The sequence below is a fragment of the Lutjanus erythropterus genome, chromosome 3, assembly GCF_056507025.1.
Source record: "Lutjanus erythropterus isolate fLutEry1 chromosome 3, fLutEry1.hap2, whole genome shotgun sequence".
Taxonomy (NCBI): Eukaryota; Metazoa; Chordata; class Actinopteri; order Lutjaniformes; family Lutjanidae; genus Lutjanus; species Lutjanus erythropterus.
Window position 1 is genome coordinate 29,735,329 of NC_139319.1, and position 20,814 is coordinate 29,756,142.

The following is a 20,814-nucleotide window of genomic DNA, read 5'->3' on the forward strand; positions in this document are numbered from 1 at the left end:
TGCTGTCTTTTAGAGTGTCAAACAAATTACTATCAGCACACATCTAATTACAGGTGTATAAAAAAATGCCGGGGATTCAATATCCGTATAATCACTGTACACAAGAGTCACGAGCCACTGTATGAGAAAAGCTCAGGTTAGCTGCTCTGAAAGACATTTCACAAAATGAATGAGATTAAAGATCAAGTGAAATATGAAAAATAATAGGTCTGATACTTTTAAAAGAAACCTTCATTGATCCCTAATAAATCTTATTACCAATATTTTAGCAAACTCCTCACCTCCTTTGGCATTTATGAGGATTCATGTTCAAGCATGTACTTAAAAAGGTCATGTTCTTGATCCAACTTTTGGAGATATCATTTTGAGAGTGTACACAAGCGCTCACCTCAAATAACTTGTGCAACAGCAGCAGCCTGAGGTAACACAGCACTGGAACTTCTGAGGAATTAACTGTCTGATCTCCTTTGTGCCTACGACTAATAGCTTGATGTTGTTTTAAAAAGCAAAGCATTAAAACAAAACAAAACAGCTCCACGGCAAGACTTCCAGCACTTTGGCAGCACACTTACATGAGTAATAAATCAGTGTGGGAAAATATATACAGCATGTTTGAAGGTAAGAGAAAAGAATGAACATAGTCCTTTTGTCATGAAGCAATGTCAAAATGATATATTACCCACAGGGGTCAAATCTTTAATTTGACTTTTTCTCTAGTTACCATTGAGTCAAACATTTTGTTTGTTCAGTACTTTGCTAATTAGCGAATGTTAGCATGCTAACACACTAAATTGAGATGGTGAACATGTTTAACATGAGTCTCAAGTCCTAAACAAGTCATAATGTAACAGTGAGTTTCCAGCCTCATTAATTTACAAAGTTATTATAGCTCTTAAGCTAACATTAGCTAAGCATTAGCTCAATAATATTAGCCTCAAGTTACCGTTCTTTGTGCAACTTCAAATGTTGAACAAAGTTGTTGAATCTCCTTCTATAATGTTCAATCCACACATTTCGCATGCTGCATTTTTTTTTTTTTTTTTTTTTTTTTTTTTGTGTGTGTGTGTGTGTGTGTGTGTGTGTGTGTGTGTGTGTGTGTGTGTGTTGGCCACCACTTAGTATTTTCTTTACACAAACTAAATCAGGTTTGGTGTCATCCTTTTCAACTGGGGCTTTACAACATAATGTTAGCTCTTCATGATTCTTGTAACTTGCCCTGACCAGAACTGCAAAAACAAAGTGGATCAAAGTGGACATTTTCGTAATATCATCTGCTTTTTCATCTTTGGGTTTGGTATAAAGTATCAAGTATTTTCAAGTTAAAAGACTCAAATGCCAGGGGAGTCACAAGTAATTTGTGTCAACATCCAAATCGAGTTGCAAGTCTTTTTTGATTTTGTCAAGTTAATTGCAAACTCATCAAATCATGTGACTCAAGTCCACACCTCTCTTATTAGCAAGGTTACTGTGAACATGTTTGGATGCTGATGTTAGCATTTAGCTAAAAGCACCTATCTCTCCCCACAGCTTCACACAGCCGCTAGCAAATCTATCTTTAAGCTTTTAAAAACAGAATATGGACAAACACCATGATTTAAGTCATTTCAAATGAATTATTTGGACATAGTTTCATAATCTTTGTAAATGACCTCTGTACTGCCTGCTTCTGTTGCCCTTTAACAGCAGCTAAGTTAGCAGAAAGTCAGACTTGAAGCTGAGCAGCCAGTGGACATCAGAGGGAAAACCAGAAAGCATTTTCTTTATAAAATATCAATATTAACTTGTGTTTCTGTACAGGTTGTGCTTTTGTCCAGTAACTTTAATCGGTGACCCCGGCCCATCATTTGCTCCATGTAGCTAACATTAGCTGCTGAAGCAGTCGTAGCAGCATTTACCAGAAACATCACAATTTTTTTATTATGTCGGTCAGTTTTCTTATATTCAATAATAATAATAATAATAATAATAATAATAATAATAATAATAATAATAATGACAAAAGTTTTCAGTTTTAGTATTTAAAAGTAAAACCTGAAACCCCAAGCCACAGACTGCCTTGAAAATTAGTATTAATCTTTTATTTCCGCCTGAGAGTAAGTTTAACAGATATGCTTAATTAAAGGTGACAACATGACTGAACAATACTTCACACGCCTTACTAACCTCAACTGAAATATGTTCTGACAGCCGTTGCGTTATTCATCAGTAAACCTGAATGTCAGTCCGCTCCACGCCCTGCATGTGTGGTCACACCTGTGATGATGGTGGCCGGCAGCATCTTTCCACCTACCTGTTGAGCCGCTCCCACCTGTGGGGAGGAGGCTATAAAATGCATCCTGCAGGCAAGACCCGGCAGCATCTCCTCCGCATCACTCCCGGTGTTTGACAAGTAGAAGTCGGCAGAACAGAAGTCAGCATGAGCAAGTTCGGGATGTCCAGCCTGTCCCTGTCCTCTATGCCCACATACTCCAGCTCCAGGCGGGGGACCAGCGTCTATGGCGGCGCAGGTGGCAGAAACGTCAAGATTTCCTACGCCTCCAATGGCATCGGCGCCGGCTTTGACTTAGCAGCGGCGTACGGCGGCGGCGGCGGCGGCGACAGTTTGTCTGTTTCAGGCAACGAGAAAATGACCATGCAGAACCTCAACGACCGCCTGGCCGCCTACCTGGAGAAGGTGCGCTCTCTGGAGGCCGCCAATGCCAAGCTGGAGCTGCAGATCCGCGAATGGTACGAGAAGCAGACCCCCGCCGCCAGGGACTACAGCAAGTACCTGGCAATCATCGACGACCTGCGTAAAAAGGTACGCTTTCCCCTCCCTCCACAGAAACATGACACCTTCAGTTATATAACCCTTGTTTTACTTGTGTAAAATAATTAAAAAAAAACAAAAAACGTAATAATAAACTAAAAATCTAAAAATAATGTTAATGTTAAAGTTCTTTTCCCTTTAAATTCTTCATATCATCTCTAGCCAATAGCCTCAATTGATTCCCCCGTTAAACTTATCTCTAATAATAATAATAACTTATTATACGAAATTGAATATATTATATTATATATTATTATACATATTATAATTAATTCACGATACAAATAATTATTTAAACATGCCTTTAAACTATGAACTAATACAACCAAAAAAAGATGAATAATGAATTTTATTCCTTGTTATGTACCCCCCCATAACAAGTCCTCATTAACATAATGTATGCTGACTCTTTAAATTCTAGTCTGCAACATAACTCAGATGTTAATTCTTAATAATGAATCTATTTATTACCATTAAGAATTTAAATGTAAAAATGTATTAATCAAAAACTAATCAATAGTCTGGCAGTGATTGTGCCTCCTTTGACATTGTTAAGTCTGGCGGAGTTATTTATGAGAAAAAAATGAGAGAAAAATAGAAAAAAAAAGGCTGTACCTTATTAATTTTAATGACTGGTGGAGGAAAATGCACAAAATGTTTAACCCAGAAGACAAACAGTGTGTGCATGTGTGATTTAAAGTCTGAGTACAACTAAAGCTTTGTATTCTTTTTTTTTTTTTTTTTTTTTTTTTTGGTCACTGCCAAGTGATGTTTTTAACACTGGATGAGCACATGTCATAATTGTCTGATGCCACCCAGATTTAAAGCAATTACACTGGAATGAAAGTCAGATGTAAAGAAAACAAACTAATCTCCTGATCAACAAAACCCTGCCAGGCCACGTTCTACATACCGAATCACTAACACTCCTTTGTGGTTGTATTATACGAGGAGAACCCACTGACAATGATTTTTTTATTCTTGTTTTTAGATCAGTGTTGCCACAGAGGACAATGCCAGGCTGATGTTGCAGATTGACAACGCCAGACTCGCAGCAGAAGACTTCAGAATCAAGTGAGTGGAGAGGTTACGTCAGATGTTCGAACCATGTTTTGTAAAGTCTGGAACCGACAGACTAACTTTTACATCGCATGTTCCTTCAGTAATTCCAGTCTATGTGCACACATTGTCACAGGGGTGTAACGGTCAACAGAGAGGTTAAACTGGTGGAACCGGTTTTGGTGGAGGTTCATATTATATTTTTTGTTGGTGGTAACACCATTGGAATGGCTGCAGCAACATGAACTTCTGTCCTTTTTTTTTCCCGGACAGGTTTGAGAATGAGATGGCAGTGCGCATGTCGGTGGAGGGAGACATCGCCGGACTGCGTAAGGTTCTGGATGACCTGACCACCACCCGATCTGACCTGGAGATGCAGGTGGAGGGCCTGAAGGAGGAGCTGGTCTACCTGAGAAAGAACCATGCAGAGGTGAGAGTTGTGCTATTAAGAAAGAGCTCAGGTGCCCAGTCCTTCTTAATATCTGCACTGGTAAACTTCTTGTTCTGTGGATAGATGGTTTCTTTATACAACCTGCATGCATTCCTAGTATCAATAAAAAGTCTATAAAAAGTCTAAAGTGTATAGCTGCAGCTCCTGAGAACAGACTGTGAAAACAATATAAAATAGCCTTTAAGAGATAATTAGTCAGGTGTCTGCCAAATGCCTCCTGAGAATGATCTTTTGCTTGTATAAACAACAGGCAATGAAAAAACTTGTTTGGATTGTCTGCTGTGCCTTCAAGTTATGTACATCAAAGTAGGTGTTCCTATCAGCCCCAGGTGGCCGCTGCCAAAGAACACTCACAATTGATCATCTGATAACAAAAGAGCTCAGTTGATATTCAGTTGATTGATTTATTGTCTGAGTACCTACTGGGACGCTGAAAGAGCTCTTCTAAATGATCAGCAACATGAAAGGTAACACAAATACTTAAAATATGAGTTCATTCGCATTAATATGTTTATTACAGTGAGTCAGTGTAACTTTTGCTAAACAGTGGCCCCTGTAGTCATAAGGGGCAACTACAGGAAATGGTAAATTCTCAAATAAAAACTATCAGAAGAATGTTTTCATTAGTGTATAATCACCTGAAAACAAAAATAGTTGTGTTTCCTCTTCCATGGAGACCGCCATATTGAACAAACATGTTTTATTGCTTATCAATTCAATTATTCTTTTTTGGCAGAGAGGATGTGTTATTTTGTCTTTTAGAAGTTGCATAGTCTTGCTTTAACTGTAGTCCATTCGTCGTTGTCTTGTGATCGTACTTCTACTTTTGCTTTTCATATGAGTTTTCTCTTTGACCTCACCTGACCTTTGACTCATCACAGGAGCTTGCAGCTTTGCGTAGCCATGTTTCCTCAAGCTCTGTGAACGTAGAGGTGGATGCCAAGCCTCAAGTTGACCTGGCTGCAATGATGGCAGAGATCAGAAGTCAGTATGAGGGCATTGCTGAGAAGAACCGCCGCGACATGGAGAACTGGTACAAGGGCAAGGTGAGGGAAACATGACAGTGCATGTAAGAATGAACAAAGTCATGTTCATCTCATCTATCTCATCATATATCACTATCAGCAAATAGCCTGAATAACCTTTTGTCCAATTTCATGTCTTCCAGTTTGATGAGCTGAACAAGCAGGTGGCAACCAGCACGGAGACCCTGCAGACCTCCAAAAGCGAGATCAATGAGCTCAAGAGGACCCTGCAGGCGCTTCAGATTGAGTTGCAGTCCCAGCTCAGCCTGGTAATTCACATCCCATATACTCAGGTTCAAGTCCACTCTAGGAGAAGACATTCTCATATCTCCTTCTGTGTGTCTTTTTTTTTCTCCTGTGCAGAAAGCTGCCCTGGAGGGCCAGCTGGGAGAGACAGAGTCCCGCTACAGTGTGCAGCTGAGTCAGCTCCAGGCCATGGTCAACAGCCTGGAGAGTGAGCTCAGCCAGGTGAGGGCGGACATCGAGAGACAGGCCACAGAATACCAGCTGCTGCTCGACATCAAGACCAGGCTGGAGATGGAGATCTCTGAGTACAGAAGACTGCTGGATGGAGAAGAGGGAAAGTAAGGGACTTTATGATTCCTGATGTAAAACTATCCTTTATTCCTATTCTATGAAAGCCCCCAGGACAAGACAGTTCTGGTGATCCATTTTCTAACTCTGAGCCAAATTGTTTTCTTTTCTGTGTTAATGACTTCAGAACACATGAAAACAAGGTTTTTCTGGGATAATCTTTCCAAGTTCCTTTATTTTTTTTTTCATCTGTGAAAACAGGTAAAAAAAAAAAAGTTTTGTCAGGGTCATTTTGTTTGTTTGTTGTAAGACTCATTTCAGCCACAAGACGCTGAAGTGCACCACTACCTTATGTTCTGAAAAGTTGGCAAGTTATATAACATCACTGGCATGTTTTTATTTTGGCTGTCGGTTTTTGGCACAGATTCTAATTTATTCTTAGAAAAAAATGTCGCTACATGTATTATATGAGTCTGGACTATAGACTACATATAGAGAAATGGACAACATCAGACAACAACATAAAACTGAAGGAAAAACACCACGATCGCTTCCTGGTGGCTGGCAGAACTTTTTCCTAAACTTGTTTCACAGATTTAAGAAAAAAATCAAGGAATTATTAAAAATTATCCTGGTAAAACCTTTTAAAAATCTGTTCTTAGGTCATTAACACAAGATAGAAAACAATGAATCATTTGCTAAGCCTTGCTCTCCTCAGTTACTGTTTCTGTTCCTGTCAAACTTTCAGTTTTCCATTTAGCATTAAACTTGGCAGTATTTTTTCCACAGAGAGATAACAAGAGCAGGCCTCTTGTCTCTAGCCGATGACCATGGATTTGTCAGCTAAAATGATGGCTCACTAGAAGATTTCATTTCGGTAGATAGCCTGTGTAAGCTAAAGCTGAAGTCCCTTAAATCGGTCTTAAATATGTAAGGTTACTTAACGGTTGTGTACATGATATTATGTTAATGCCAAAATTCTGAGGCTAAAACTGCATCACAGCACGCATTGGTTGGACGGTGAAATATGAAATGTATAGAAAGAAATGCAAAACTTGACAGGGCTGTCAGGGTAATAAAAAATCTTAACGTGCTGTTAACAATTTTTGAAAACTGACTAATTAACACATTTTAAACAAACAAGATATAACATGTTAATTAGTGAGCTTTTGTTAGCTTTTGGTGTTGTCACAAACTAACCAGCAGCTGGGTGTAACTTGTTGTTTAGCATACAGATATGAAAATGGTATTGATCTTCTCATCTAATTCTTGGCAGGAAAATGAATGAACCTGTTTCCCAAAATGCTGAACTGTTCTTTTAACATCTTTATTATCTCTTTCTCGAATGCTTAAAAATATCCTCTGTCTGTCTTCTAGGAAAGCCACTGTTGTCACAACCACTGTAGTAGAAAAAGCGAAACGTAAGTTCACATCACTGATAGGGCTGGGCAATATATTGATATTATATTGATCCTGTTATATGAGATATATATATATATATATATATATATATATATATATATGAGATATATATGTATGTATATATATATATATATACATATGTATATATATATATATACATATGTATATATATATATATACATATGTATATATATATATATATATATTTTTTTTTTTTTTTTTTTTGATCATCAAAAATCTCATAGTGTCAATATTTTGAATACTCAGCAATCCATCATATTCTAACATATCAATATATGTTTACATTATTAGAGAATTTACGGTACACTATTTTAGAGAAAATGTCTATATTGAGTTACATATTGTATACTGTGGCATACGCTCAAAATATTGACATATTATTTTTAAGCCATATGGCCCAGCCCTAATCACCGCTGTATTTTTAAAAATTTCTTTGCTGGTGCAAATAACATATATACGACAGCTTACATATTGTTTTGATTTCATCTGCAGCTAAACCAGTCGTCACCCAGAGGAGGAAGGTGGTGATTGAGGAGCTTGTTGATGGACAAGTGGTGAGCCGCACAGAGGATGTGGACACAGAGGTGATCCAGAGCTAGACGCACTGGATTCTAACAGAAGAAAAAAAAAAGAGAGAGAGAATGAAATGAGTTTTAAGAGCCACCCCTCTATTTATTCTGTTTCTGACACCGATGTTCTACTCACCCCATTTTTTTTTAAAACCAACTGAAAACTCTTTGCAGCAACTGTCTTTTAACCTGCCTCCTGAAATACCAAATTTTCCCATTAGGTGGCAGCAGGAGGATGATTTGAGGCCTTGTGCTCCCTGTTGGATTGAGTGGATACATGGAGTAATACAGTGTGTTTCTAATTTGTGTTTCCAAACGTTTTCTTTGGTCATTGTCAGTGTCAGTGTGAAAGAGTTCATAGGTCACAGACACAAAGCTCATAGAAAAGTTTTTCCATAAGAAATCTTGTTATACTGTTACAATCACCATTTAAAAAAAATCACCCATTGTCAAGGTGACTGGCTGTGTTTGTTTTCTGCTGAACTTTCCACAGATCATCTTGTGTCCTGCTGTGATTTTTTTTTTTTCATCTTTGATGTTTTTTAATTATCTGAAGAAAATAAACATCTGTCTCCCACTTGGTTCGTCTCTCTTTGCACAAAAATATGAACGCTGTAAGGTAGGAAACTATAGAGGCTGTTGTATTCAATCACACTTTTTCTCTGCTAAAGTGTCATATAGTCTTTTGTAAAAGATAATATAAAGCTAATAAGCATATGAGGCGGTTCCTGCTGCAGTGTTGTTTGCTTTTTCTGCACACCTGCATGCTCAGAGACTCACACTGAGAGAGTTAATTTGATCAAGAGGATGTTTCTGTGTAATTCCTTCTGAAACACTCTTCAGTGATTCATTTGCTTTGCTGCAATGGGTCATTTTTCTGAAAGTAAAATCAAACTCATTCTTGAGAATTAGGGCAAAACTGCATTTTGAGGGGGTTTTAATTTTTACTCTTCAATTATGCTGAAAAAATATATTTTAAAAGATTGTACTCCTGGCTATTAAATCTCATAACGGGTCAGATTCCTATTGATTATAATTTTTATTAAAAGTAGACTCTAGATGGAAAATATGATGACTTTGATGTCTTATGCAGTTGACAAAATGTTACATTTTTCCATTTTCCATTTCTTAGTGAGCAGCCATTTTATTTTTTAAAATTGCTCAGGGTTCTTTTAATGCTAATAAAAATACCCATTTTTAAAACCATCATTCTTATTTAGCTTTTATTTAAGAGGGCTACAAAATTGACATGGTTTAGATGTAACATATTATTTAATGAATTTGTCAAAAAAGAAAATTTAAGAAAGTTTACCAATGTCCCACTTCAAAAGAATGGCTGGTTTACATGTTATATATATCAGATAAGTGCCATTCATTATCTCAGTTGAGAAGACTGTAATTTGTCTAAAAAGAAATAATAACTTGTCCTCTTTCAAATGGATAGTTATTAATGAGACACACCACTGCTCACTTTAAAACATGCGGTCAAGTCAAGAGGATTCAAGGATTCTTGCTTTTAAAAAAGTTAAACTTAAAGTTCATCCAAGTTATTATTATAATAATATTATGTACCATTATCCATTATTATTATGTACCATTGCTGTATAATAATAATGATAATAATTGTCATTGGTGGCAACAAAAGTAACAGCATTGCTTTAACATGCAGTGTTTCCATCTGTCCACTAGATGTCAGTATGTCATGGGTATCGAAGACATCCACTACACTTTGGAACAAATCACTCTGCTCTTTTCCTTTTCTGCAACTGTGCAGCGTACATAGACCTATGGAAAGTTAATGAAAAGTTGTAATAATAAAGAGGGCACATTTTTTCCAAGAGCTGCCTAACATACCCTTAAAAATATTTGGAAATGTTTTTTGCGCTATAGTAAGCAAATTTGAAATTTGACAAAGTAAAGCTAAATGTTGTGGCTCCAGTGTGTTTTCCATCTAATAAGTGTCAGTTATAGGTCATCTACAAGTATGCATTTGCAGAAAAGTGAATATTTATTATGTTCTTTAGAAGTCATCAGAAGGCAGGAAACAAGGAGGCACAGGAAGTGTGAGTTATTGTGTCGATCAGATTTTTTTTCAATGAAAATTCAAAAAAAGATTAAAGCTGCAAGCAGAATTGTACAGGCCCTCGCACCCTGCACCCGTTGGGGTCTGCTGCACCCGCGACCATGTCGTCAAATGCCAACCAGTCTAGAGGTGCTGAATTTTTACACACTTCACTCCACAGGAAGGAATTCAATGTCACTGCCTGTCTCCACTAGGTGGTGCTATGATTATTTCCTGATTGTCATGTAGATGTGTTCAGTGTGGGACTCTTATAAACATGAGAAGTTTAGTGCAGACTGGACCTTTTACACCAAAGTTATAGCAGTTTCTTGTTTCATGGCGAGGTGTCAGTACTTGAGGCCATGGACACCCCGTTCAGTGCTGACCAAATCTTTTAATAACTTTTGATCACAAAGTAGTCTAGATCGAACAAATTGATTTTGAAGTCAATCAGGTTATTTCTGCAGGAGTTTATTAAAATGCAACACGTGTAAAATGCAAAAACTGACTACAAAATTAAAAATGGCTGACTTTCTGTTGCGTTTAGCCCATGGGTCCAAGAGACTTTTTTATGTGTCTGGTCAGGATACATGTGCGCATTAATTTTTGTTCATGGTGGTGAAATGTGCCACGGGGGCTGCCCTGGAAAAAGAAGTGTGACCAAGCCATTTGGCCAGGCCATCAACAAAACTCAGATCATATGTTCAGACCTGGACTTCTATTGAACATGTTAAGTTTCAGGCAGATTCGACAAAGTAAACAGAAGTTAATGCGACTGCCTGTGTTTTGGCAAAACATCAACCTTCACCGTGCCGTCATGGCAACGCCATTTGACCATAGGTCAAGATCTTCATAATAGACCATGGTCTTAAGGCCTATTTGACCTGATTTGAGTTGGATATGGTCAACCTGCTTGGAGAAGCATGTCAAAGTCTAACACATGTCATTTCCTGTTGCCAGTAGGTGGCGCTATGACAATTGCAGAATATTGTCATGTCATTCAGGGCGGGACTGTTATCAAACATGTGAAGTTTGGTGCAGACTGGACAAGCTGCGACCGCAGCGATTGCCTTGCATCGACTTGCATCACCTGGCCTGGCTGCTTACCTGCCTTCTTCAATGGACCTGAAACTGTAGCTCACACAGGAGCTTTATACATATAACAAGCACACGTACATACATATATATCCAAAATATTTATTTTTACATCAGTACTTTAACTAATTAAAATCACATTTAATAATGTTTAATTAAATAATTTACTATATGTTTTCCTTTCTATATAGTTTATATATATCTGCAGCTATTTTTGTTGTAGTTAACTCATAATTATTAAGGACAGCATAACTTGAAAATAACGTAATAGTAGCCTGTATATAATCAATAATATATGATAATCTGTAAATAATCTGCAGTTTTATCTCTTGGAATGTACTTTGTTAGCAACAACCTAACATATGTATATCTTCTTCTTTAACCAAAGCAGAATTGCCACTACAAAGACAATGTTATGTGACTTCTTTATTTGTTGGAAAGGTTAACCATAAAAATGCATAAACAAAATAGACATAATGGACATACACGTAATGACAAAAAGCAGTGACAATGATGTAATGATATGTTAAAAGTCAGCAGACTCTACTCTCAGGGCGCCTCCACTGTCAGGACAGCAAACAAACACCTTTTTAAAGGTCTGTGGTGAACTGACCCACTTCAGCACTTGGTCCTCAGGCCTCACAGTTGTTAGCAATGTGTTTCTGTGAATTGTGTAAATAATGTAAAGTGTCTGTTTCACCATTGGGCTATTTAGCTATAAGATGTAATTGTTTTTATGGGCTGCAGGTCTGACTCAAATTATGCAGGACCGTTTTTAATTTCCTGTCAGCCCCTCATACAACACATGGATGTGGAAAAAGTTTGAAAAAACTTGTTTCCACTACGTCAGCCGCGTTAAAACCAGCGAAAACCTGAATTTCATAATACCTCTCATGCACTGACATTTAGCAGGCTTATTCAGTTGGTGGCCTGTGGGCCAAATCTGGCCCCTCAGCAACCTCAAGCCAGCCCTTTCATAATTTATAAATATAGAAAAAGGTATAAATAAATATTTTCTTCACATGAGGGAGATGCTAATTCGCCCATTTATTGGTTGTGCCTGTCGTTCAGCACAAAGACACTTATTTAAAAGTTTAAAAAGTTTAAACTCGGGCTGTTTAAGCAAAGGGAATTTAGGAGAGTTAAAGTGAATGAAAATGATGTAAAATGCAACATTGTCTTTATTAAAACAACTTACAATCCAGGTTTATTGTTTTTTCCTGTAATTTTTTGTACATGATGTTTCTTTTCCAATTCTGGAAGCTAAAGTGGAGAGCGAATAAAAAAAACATTTCTCCCAACTTTACAGATCAGACATTGGAAAAGCCCCTTGGCACTTCACTTTCTTCAAGTCTGGCCCATTTAAAGAAGTAATTGAATAGGCCAGACCTATGGAGTTTAATGCTTCACAGTTGTGTGTGAATCCTGTTACTGCATGTGTTGAGTTTACTATAGTGAGCATTACAAAAGCTGATTGCACACATCCTTAAGGTAAAGAGAACAGTCTTTATTCTCACAGTACCACTCTCTTTCCTCCTGTAAGACAGCACTCAGGGTTTATTTATAGTCTAAGGACTGCAGCACAGCTCTGCTCTGCTGTAGCACGACCGTGTCACTCAGGCCCGGTGGTCCCTAGTCACGACCTAAATGATGACAAAATTCTGCACCACGGGAAGTTGACGTCACCGCGGTACAGTCACCTCCTCGGTGACGTCATTTGACGGAGGAGGCTGGGTGGCAGCAGCGGCCGGGGTTAATGCCATCTGCTGGATGGACTCGGCCACTCGCCGGCATTACGTCATCGCCGGGGAGGAACCGGTGCCAGGTGAAGCCTCAGAGTCTGGATGTGAATGCAAAACGAGCCGGGAGGAGGGAGAAAGGGGGTCGGCCTGTGGTGACTGAGGCTGTTATTGGACAGGAGCTGTTTGATGGAGCAGGGAGCTTCAACCTCTCTGAGATTAGCTGACATCTAAAGACAGTTTACTTAAGTTTCTCTGTGAATGGACATATTCTGTTTTTTCAAAGTGCAATTTCCTTTTAATAATTCCATCTTATATATATATATTCCATCTTATCTTATAATATAACAGAGTTCGGTGAGATTACTTTGAAATGTAATCAGATACTAGGCACAAATTACATGGTAATTTTTGTAGTAAGTAACCTAATCCATTGGACTACAAAAAATGGTAATCAAATCTGAACATGAGATTGCATTTTTTGTACTCCAATGGCCCAATGATTATTTCAATGTTTGCTTCAAAATCAAACATTCAAGCAGATTCAGCATTCGAAAATGTTGCACCTGATACTAAAAACCTGGATGCAGCCACAGAAATTTGAGCTCCATGTTTTTCAAATAAAATGCATTTTCAAAGGGTTCTTTCCTGTGGAGGAGTTGTGTAAGAAACCCTATGTCAGATGTGCTTATCATGTGTTGTTGGTTATCTTAAAACTGTTTAATAATTTTTAAAATTAATACAAAGAAGAGATGTCAAACATCAAAAATGTCTAAATAAGTAATTAAAAGATAATATAGAAATTATATAATAGATTCCATTTTTAATTATGGCACAAATTTTCACATTGTTCAACTTTATTTCTATTGTGTCTAAGAGAGATTTTGTCTTGCAGGCTGCAGATTCAACACAGAGCATACACACAGACTAATAAGCTTATCAATATTCATAAAACATATAATACAAATATGTAAAACTTGTGCTAAAAACCTGCAAAACTTGTTGGACAGCACTGAAAGGTACAAAAGATGGACAGCTGTCTTGCCCTGAGTTTGTTTGGCTTGTTTGAAACGCACTGATACTGGACTTCTGGGGGCAATAATGATATTAGGGATTTTAAAAAATGTTATATCAGTGCATCAGCCAATATTCTTTATATAAATAAAATACAAAATGACATCAGGACATTGAAACAGTAAACCTTCACTGGTAATTTTTAATGATAATCAATAACTATAACAAACCACCCCAAATATGAGAACTTGAATTAAGAGAAAGGATCAAATATACATAAAAAGCTGCCTATAACTTTTAAAAATTAAAGAAAATAAAAACAGTCTGCATCATGTTCTGGAAAAAAAAAAAACGGATATTATATAGCTCTAGATTGTATGTAAGTGTGTGGCTGTATTTGTAAATATGTGTATGAGCATGAATATGTTGGTGTCTTCATGTCGATATACAGTATATATAGCTTTTATATGTTTTTTACGACATGCATCAGATAGACTTTTCTATTTTAAATGTATATTCTGCAGTTGTTTACTGTGAGCCTGAATAAAAATAAACTCAACTCAACTTAAACTTCCATTTTTATCTACTCACATGCTGATTGAAGGTTGGGGTTAGATTTTTAGTTCACAAAACACTGCTGGAGTTTTACAGGAAAATTGCATAAACAGCATGTCAGGGTTTTAGGAGACCTGGAGACTTGGATTACACCAGATGAGCAGTATGGAGGCATTTTCAGTCTTTTTTTTTCCTAATTGTTTTATGCTTAAAAACTGGTCACCATTCACTTACACTGTTTGGGAGATTTTACGGTGATGTTTTCCTGTGAAACTCCAGCAGTGTTTTGTGCACTGAAAAACAAAATCCAATCTTCAATCTGCATGAGAGAGAACAGAGAATGACTGAATTTTCATTTTTTAGTTTATGCTATAATTGCACCAGATTGTTCCAAATAGAGGAGGATTACCTGATTACCAATTTTTTCTGATTGGATGCGTACAAAACCCACAAAGCCATGAGGCAGATAGATGTCATAATGGCAGAGAAAAAAGAGGAAAGAACTGTACGAAAAACCTGTGAGGACACAGTGCAGTCCAGACCAGCTGCTGTCCATGGTGCTGAAATGGACCAACTGTTAAAACCTACAGGACGGACAACTTCATCCTGAGTATGTCACTGCAGCATAAACTAAATGTGGTTTATAATGTATTTTATTTGTGCAAGTGTATCTACACAAATATTAAAGGTCCAACATTAGCCTTAATGTTTAATTAAGGTATATAGTGTAATATTAAGATATATTTTTTAATATGAAACCATAGTATGGTATTGATTAGACAAGGATGGACAGAGAACCAAATAAATTAAATCATTTGACCAGAGAGGTGAGTTTCATTCAGGCGATAACACAGACAAATCATTAAATAGATGTTTTATACCAAGGATTCCCAAAATTTCCCATGGCAGGAACCCCCAAATAGCATTAGCTTATGCCCGGGCCCCTTCTTTTGCAAGATGTCTTTAAAATTCAGTTGAGTCAACTGTTGTCTGGCCTCTGCTGTGTCCTTTTGTTTCAAGTGAAACTGAAGTTCACATGAATTTAAAATCTCATTTGAGAACACATTTGGGACACTCATAGCCATTCTTACATGCAGCTGTAACTCCATACTTTATATTTGCTGCATCATACACTACCGGTTAAAAGTTTTTTTCAATTTTTTTTATTGAAAATTATGCAGTTTAGTGTCTCATTGTACTCTGAAATGAAAGCATAGAAGAAATAAACAACTGAAGTAAAAAAAATAATAATAATGGAATCAATTTATAAACCAAAATGTATTCTAAACTTTTGATTCATCAAAGTAGATACCTTTGACAGATATAACAGCTGAACACACTTGTGGTATTCTTTCTACAGTGGAAATCAAATTTTCTTCAGAAAGTTCTTCCCAAGAACTGTTGCAGAAGTTCCCATTAATGTGTGGCACTTGTAGGATGCTTTGCTTTTCTGTCCAGTTCATCCCAAACCAGCTCGATGGGGTTTAAGTCTGGAGACTGTGTTGGCCACTTCATATTTTCAAGCTTACCATCTTCTTCTTTTTTCCTAAGGTAGTTCTGGCATAGCTTGAACTTATGTTTTCGGTCCTTATCTTGCTGTAGGATGAACCCCTGACCAACTAGGTGCATACCAGAGGTTACGGCATGGCGCTGCAGAATGCTATGGTAGCCGTTTTGGTTCAGGGTGCCTCTTACTCTGTACAAGTCACTGACGCTGGATCCAGCAAAACTGCCCCAGACCATCATGCTTCCTCCTCCATGTTTGACAGTTGATGTCACATACTGAGGAACCATCCTTTCACCTACTCAATGGTGAACAAAAATCCTGCATGATGAGCATAAGATTTCAAATATGACTGAAGTATGAATTTGAGGAGTGACAAATTATTTTTTGATCACTTTTAAATTATGTCATGAATTACACATGATTTAAAAGATGTTGTCGTTCTTTATGTGTGTGTGTGTGTGTGTGTGTGTGTGTGTGTGTGTGTGTGTGTGTGTGTGTGTGTGTGTGTGTGTGTACTACATCTACATCAATATATGTCATCAACATTGCTGTGTCTTGCAATGTTACCTTACCTTAAGTGTTTTATATTGATGCCTGGTTCTTTTATCAGCCTGGAAGCAAAAGAACAAGTAAGACCCCAGCATAAAAAAAAACAGATTCATCTTAGCTTCAGCAGCTAACGTTAGCTTTTGGAGCGAGAAAGTCAGGACACCACTTTTGTAATTATGTATCTTTATGTTTTCTGACAAACTGCATCTTTATTGACTTGGAAAATTATCTTTTAAATCAACAAAAATAATATTTGTAATGAACGGTGTAATTCACACAGTTAAAATGTTAGATTGTTTGCTTGCTAGCTGAAAGTACATTTAAAGAAATTGTTTGCTAAACACACACACACACACACACACACACACACACACACACAAACCACAACATAAACTGCCTCCATTCTGCTCATCTGGTGTAAGTCTCCTAAAGCCCTGACGTGCCATTTGCACACTGTCACACCACACACACAGTTCAGACAGTGTGCAGGTGCATGTGAACATGGCTTCAAGCTAAGGATCTACAATGAGGATTCAGGCTAAAAACGTGGTGTAAATAACTTTTTTGGTCAAGTTGGCATGTTGGGGCTTTAGGAGACTTAGATTACACCAGATGAGCAGTATGGAGGCATCTTATGTTTTTATTCTGTTGTTTTTTCAGGTTTGAAATCTGTTCACCATTCACTTACATAGTTTGGGAGATTCTGCAATGCTGTTTTCCTGTGAAACTCCAGCAGTGTTTTGTGGACTGAAAAACAAAATCCAGCCTTCAATCTGCATGAAAGCAAGTAGATAATGACTGATATTTTTTTATATTTTAATTTAACTTAGTTAGCCTAGTTAGCCTACTCATTATGACTTGACAGAGAAGCTCTAATTTCTCCTCCTTTGAGAAACACTGAGTAAAGAAAATAAACTGAGGTTTAAAGACAGGTTTGAATTTGAGCCTTCTTAATTTTAAGATAGTTCAAAAGTTTGGTGCAACACAACCATCATTTAATCGGGTTTAAGAATTGATCCCAGCCTATGGTGTGTGTGTGCGTGTGTGTGTGTGTGTGTGTGTGTGTGTGTGTGTGTGTGTGTGTGTGTGTGTGTGTGTGTGTAGCCACAGTAACGGCTGTGCTCACATGTGATGATGGTGAGGACCCCATTCTCACATGAGTAAGCGCGCCTCCGCAAAAAGAGGAGAGGAAGAAGGAGGGAGGGAGGAGGGCTGCATTCCCATTGACTGAGAGAGAGAGAGAGAGAGAGAGAGAGAGAGAGGAAGAGAGAGAGAGGAGCAGCAGCACGGACTCCGCCTGCACCGCCCTGTAACATCCAGCTCCAGTCCGACGACGGCGGAGGCAGCAGCACAGACCAACCAGTGATCCCCCCCCTCAGCTCGACTCGACTCCCGGCGTGAAGACGAGCGGACATGGGCTCCCCGTGAACCCGGGCGGTGGTGGAGGGGAGAGGCGGGCTCGGCGGCGGGGGGTGGGGGGGAAAGAAGACGACGACGAGAGTGTGGTGGTGGTGGTGGGAGAAACACCCAGAGAGGAGGACGAGGGGGAGGACGCAAACAAAAGCACAACCGAGGGTGCCTGCAACTGCAACCATGAGCGGCTTGCACTATTCTCCGGAGCCGCGGCTGCCGCTGCTGCCGCTCCGCCCGCGGACCATGTCGTGAGGTGTGGCTCGGCAACGCTCCGGGGAACCTGTCAGCCGAAACGACTCGCCGAGGAGGAGCAGGAGGAGGAGGAGGAGGAGGAGGAGGTGGAGGTGGTGGTGGGGTGGTGGTGGTGGAAAAGATGTCCGCCTCGGTGGGGCCCCAGGGTGGCCCTCGCCCACCCACCGTGCCGCCATCCATGCCGGATCTACCGGACCTCAGCCATCTGACGGAGGAGGAGAGGAAGATCATCATGGCTGTGATGGCTCGGCAGAAGGAGGAGGAGGAGAAAGAACAAGCCATGCTAAAGTAAGGGCCACATTTTCTCTTTTTTTTATCCTGTGGAAGTTTGAACGAAATGCCAGTGTAACCAGTGTAGTGGTCAGCATCACACCCATCACACCCAGTATCCATCTTCTCCTCTTTGCACTTGGAAGAGGTGGCGAGGCTGGTGTGTTCCCCCAAAAAAACAGACAAAGTAGAGCAGGAAGAGCTCAGAATGTGTTTCTGTAAGCAGTCATACAGAGGGAGGCTTCGACTCTGCTGGAATCAATCAATAAATGAGAACAATAAACAGTCACTGTGATTGGAGATGACCCGAAACAGGGTCAAACGTCTTACAGGTGTAGATTGGGGGCCGTGAGGATGAGGTGTGACAGTGCTGATGGTGGAGGGAAGGATGGTGGGGGAGTGGATGGGGGGGGGGGGGTGATGATGAATCATAGCATTATCCATCCTTCACCCACTCGGTTTCATCAATGGGGACTGCACCCCATCCCTCAGTTTTACACATCCAGCACTGATATTCCCTTTTACGCACGCATGCACGCACGCACGCACGCAGGCTGGAGCGGCTTTACATCAGTGTAGATTTGTGCGGCCGCGGAGTGAATTTGCACGAGTGTGTGCGCGATCGCTTCTTTGACAATAATGGCAACAACAATGACATTATAGCTCACAGGCCTGGAGCGACTCAAGCCGTTTGATAAGGCCGACAGACGGACGCTGGTGAGGCGGTGTGCGCGATCGTTTGTGCTCCCCTTCGGCGGAGAGAAGAAGATGGGGTGTGGTTGCGAGTCTTAGCAGGCCCGAGCCGGACACGATACAGATTAGAAAAGAGACAGCAGCACATATGAAAACCCTTTGTATGTTGACCAAATGACAATCCATCGCCAAATACTGATAATCTGAACTGTGGTAATAAGAATAACCATGGTACTATATGCTGTGCAGGAGCTGTAAGACACTGGAGGAGCATTATGGGAAAATGTAAGGAGCCACTGTAGCTATAGGCCACCTTAAACTCACTGTCTGATATGTTAGAGAGACAGTGTTTTGTAAAGAGGACTGGGTGTGCTCCAGCTGGTTACATTGATGCCTCAGGGGTTTCCATCACAAGCAATGGCAATTCTCCACCACCAGAGCAGACACTATCCACACACCTGCACTGAAGCATGTGTTTCTGGCTTCATCATGAACGATGTTGTTGTATAGGAGTAGCAAGGCGACGTGCAGCAGCAGCAGCAGCAGCAGCAGCATCCTATAGCACTCTTTAGCTTGCTTCCATTCTAATAGCTGTTTTCATTTCCTGACTGCAGCCTGAAGGGAAGCTGGGTGAGAGCTGCGTCGGGGCCCCTTGAGAGGAAGTGATGTATTTAATGTTCCATGAGGCACAGGCTCAGGTTCAGTCAATAATGGCTTCATCATCTGGCTAATCATTGATGGGACCAGCGCACCATGGACACAGGAGGAATGGGATTTTAGAGAAATATGCAAATAATGGCAAAGCAGTGAGGCAGTTTTTAATATTCACTGCACTATATTTTGTGAGACTATTATGCAAGATGCTGAATAGATATTAGGAGAGTTAGCAAGATGAATGGTAAGCCCACCTATTTAGCGTTTATAAGCTCTATAAAAACATGTAGTAAATGGTTTATAATGTACTGTAAGTAGGGCTGTTGTGGTGATGGAATTTCCCCAGCAGTTACATGGTGTGCCGTATTAGCCATTAGTTTTGTCTGTTTTTGTAAATTACTTCATTTATGATAAATGAAGTAACTTCGTGCAGTGACAATATGCTAAGTGTGACATGTCTTGTGGATCTCACCTCACTGCCCAGTGAGCAGCCTGCAGGCCTGAGGTAGCTAGCTGCTGGGTGCTACTCATAGTTACACAACATTACAAATGAATTCTTGCAGTTTGACCATTTCTTTTTCAGATGTAGCTGTACTGTTACCTTCAGGGTAGACTATTAGGAAAATTTACACAGCAGCAATACAAACAGATGCAAACACTCTGGCAACGAGCATCGACGACTGAAAACCAGAACCAGCTGATTTCCGTATAACGACAAAGCTAACGCAGTTAAACTTCCACAAAAAGCAACGTGAAAAACCTGTTACCGGTATCCAAACTACTACTCTTGTTATTTTATTTGCTTCAAATTAGGCTTAAAGTTTCTCTTGACTGTCACAATATTACATTAATTCAACATTGCCCGAGCCTGTGGGAGTAGGCACATTAGCTGCTTAACATGTCACGTACAGCAGGTTAACCTATGAAATAAACAGTAAATCGGCATCCATATAACAAAACTTGCAGCTTCCAAGTTTGAAGGCAGGTCTGCCGGTATTAATACATCTTTACTGATTCTTGTATTGCTCGTATATGTTTCTTTTTTTTTAAAGTTTATTTTTTGGGCTTTTGCCTTTAATTGGATAGGGACAGCTGAAGATATGACAGGAAATGGGACAAAC

At 39.3% G+C, this 20,814-nt stretch overlaps 2 protein-coding genes across 24 annotated transcripts in view; both read left to right on the forward strand.

Annotated features, from left to right (window-relative positions):
• The first annotated feature begins 2,345 nt into the window (after positions 1-2,345).
• On the forward strand, positions 2,346-8,467 carry krt97 (keratin 97). The gene is made up of 8 exons (XM_084715730.1): positions 2,346-2,800; positions 3,801-3,883; positions 4,142-4,298; positions 5,201-5,365; positions 5,488-5,613; positions 5,708-5,928; positions 7,256-7,299; positions 7,814-8,467. The coding sequence occupies exons 1-8, from the start codon at positions 2,417-2,419 to the stop codon at positions 7,918-7,920; spliced, it is 1,287 nt and encodes a 428-aa protein (XP_084571856.1). The 5' UTR covers positions 2,346-2,416; the 3' UTR covers positions 7,921-8,467.
• Positions 8,468-18,194: 9,727 nt separating this feature from the next.
• The window catches only part of rims1b (regulating synaptic membrane exocytosis 1b), a 100,918-nt gene continuing 98,298 nt past the window's right edge, over positions 18,195-20,814 (forward strand). For all 23 annotated transcript variants that reach the window (XM_084715737.1, XM_084715747.1, XM_084715744.1 and 20 more), the window contains exon 1: positions 18,195-18,364. In XM_084715737.1, coding sequence (XP_084571863.1) covers positions 18,198-18,364 — 167 coding nt within the window. In that variant the 5' untranslated portion in view covers positions 18,195-18,197. The remainder of the gene's footprint in view (positions 18,365-20,814) is intronic.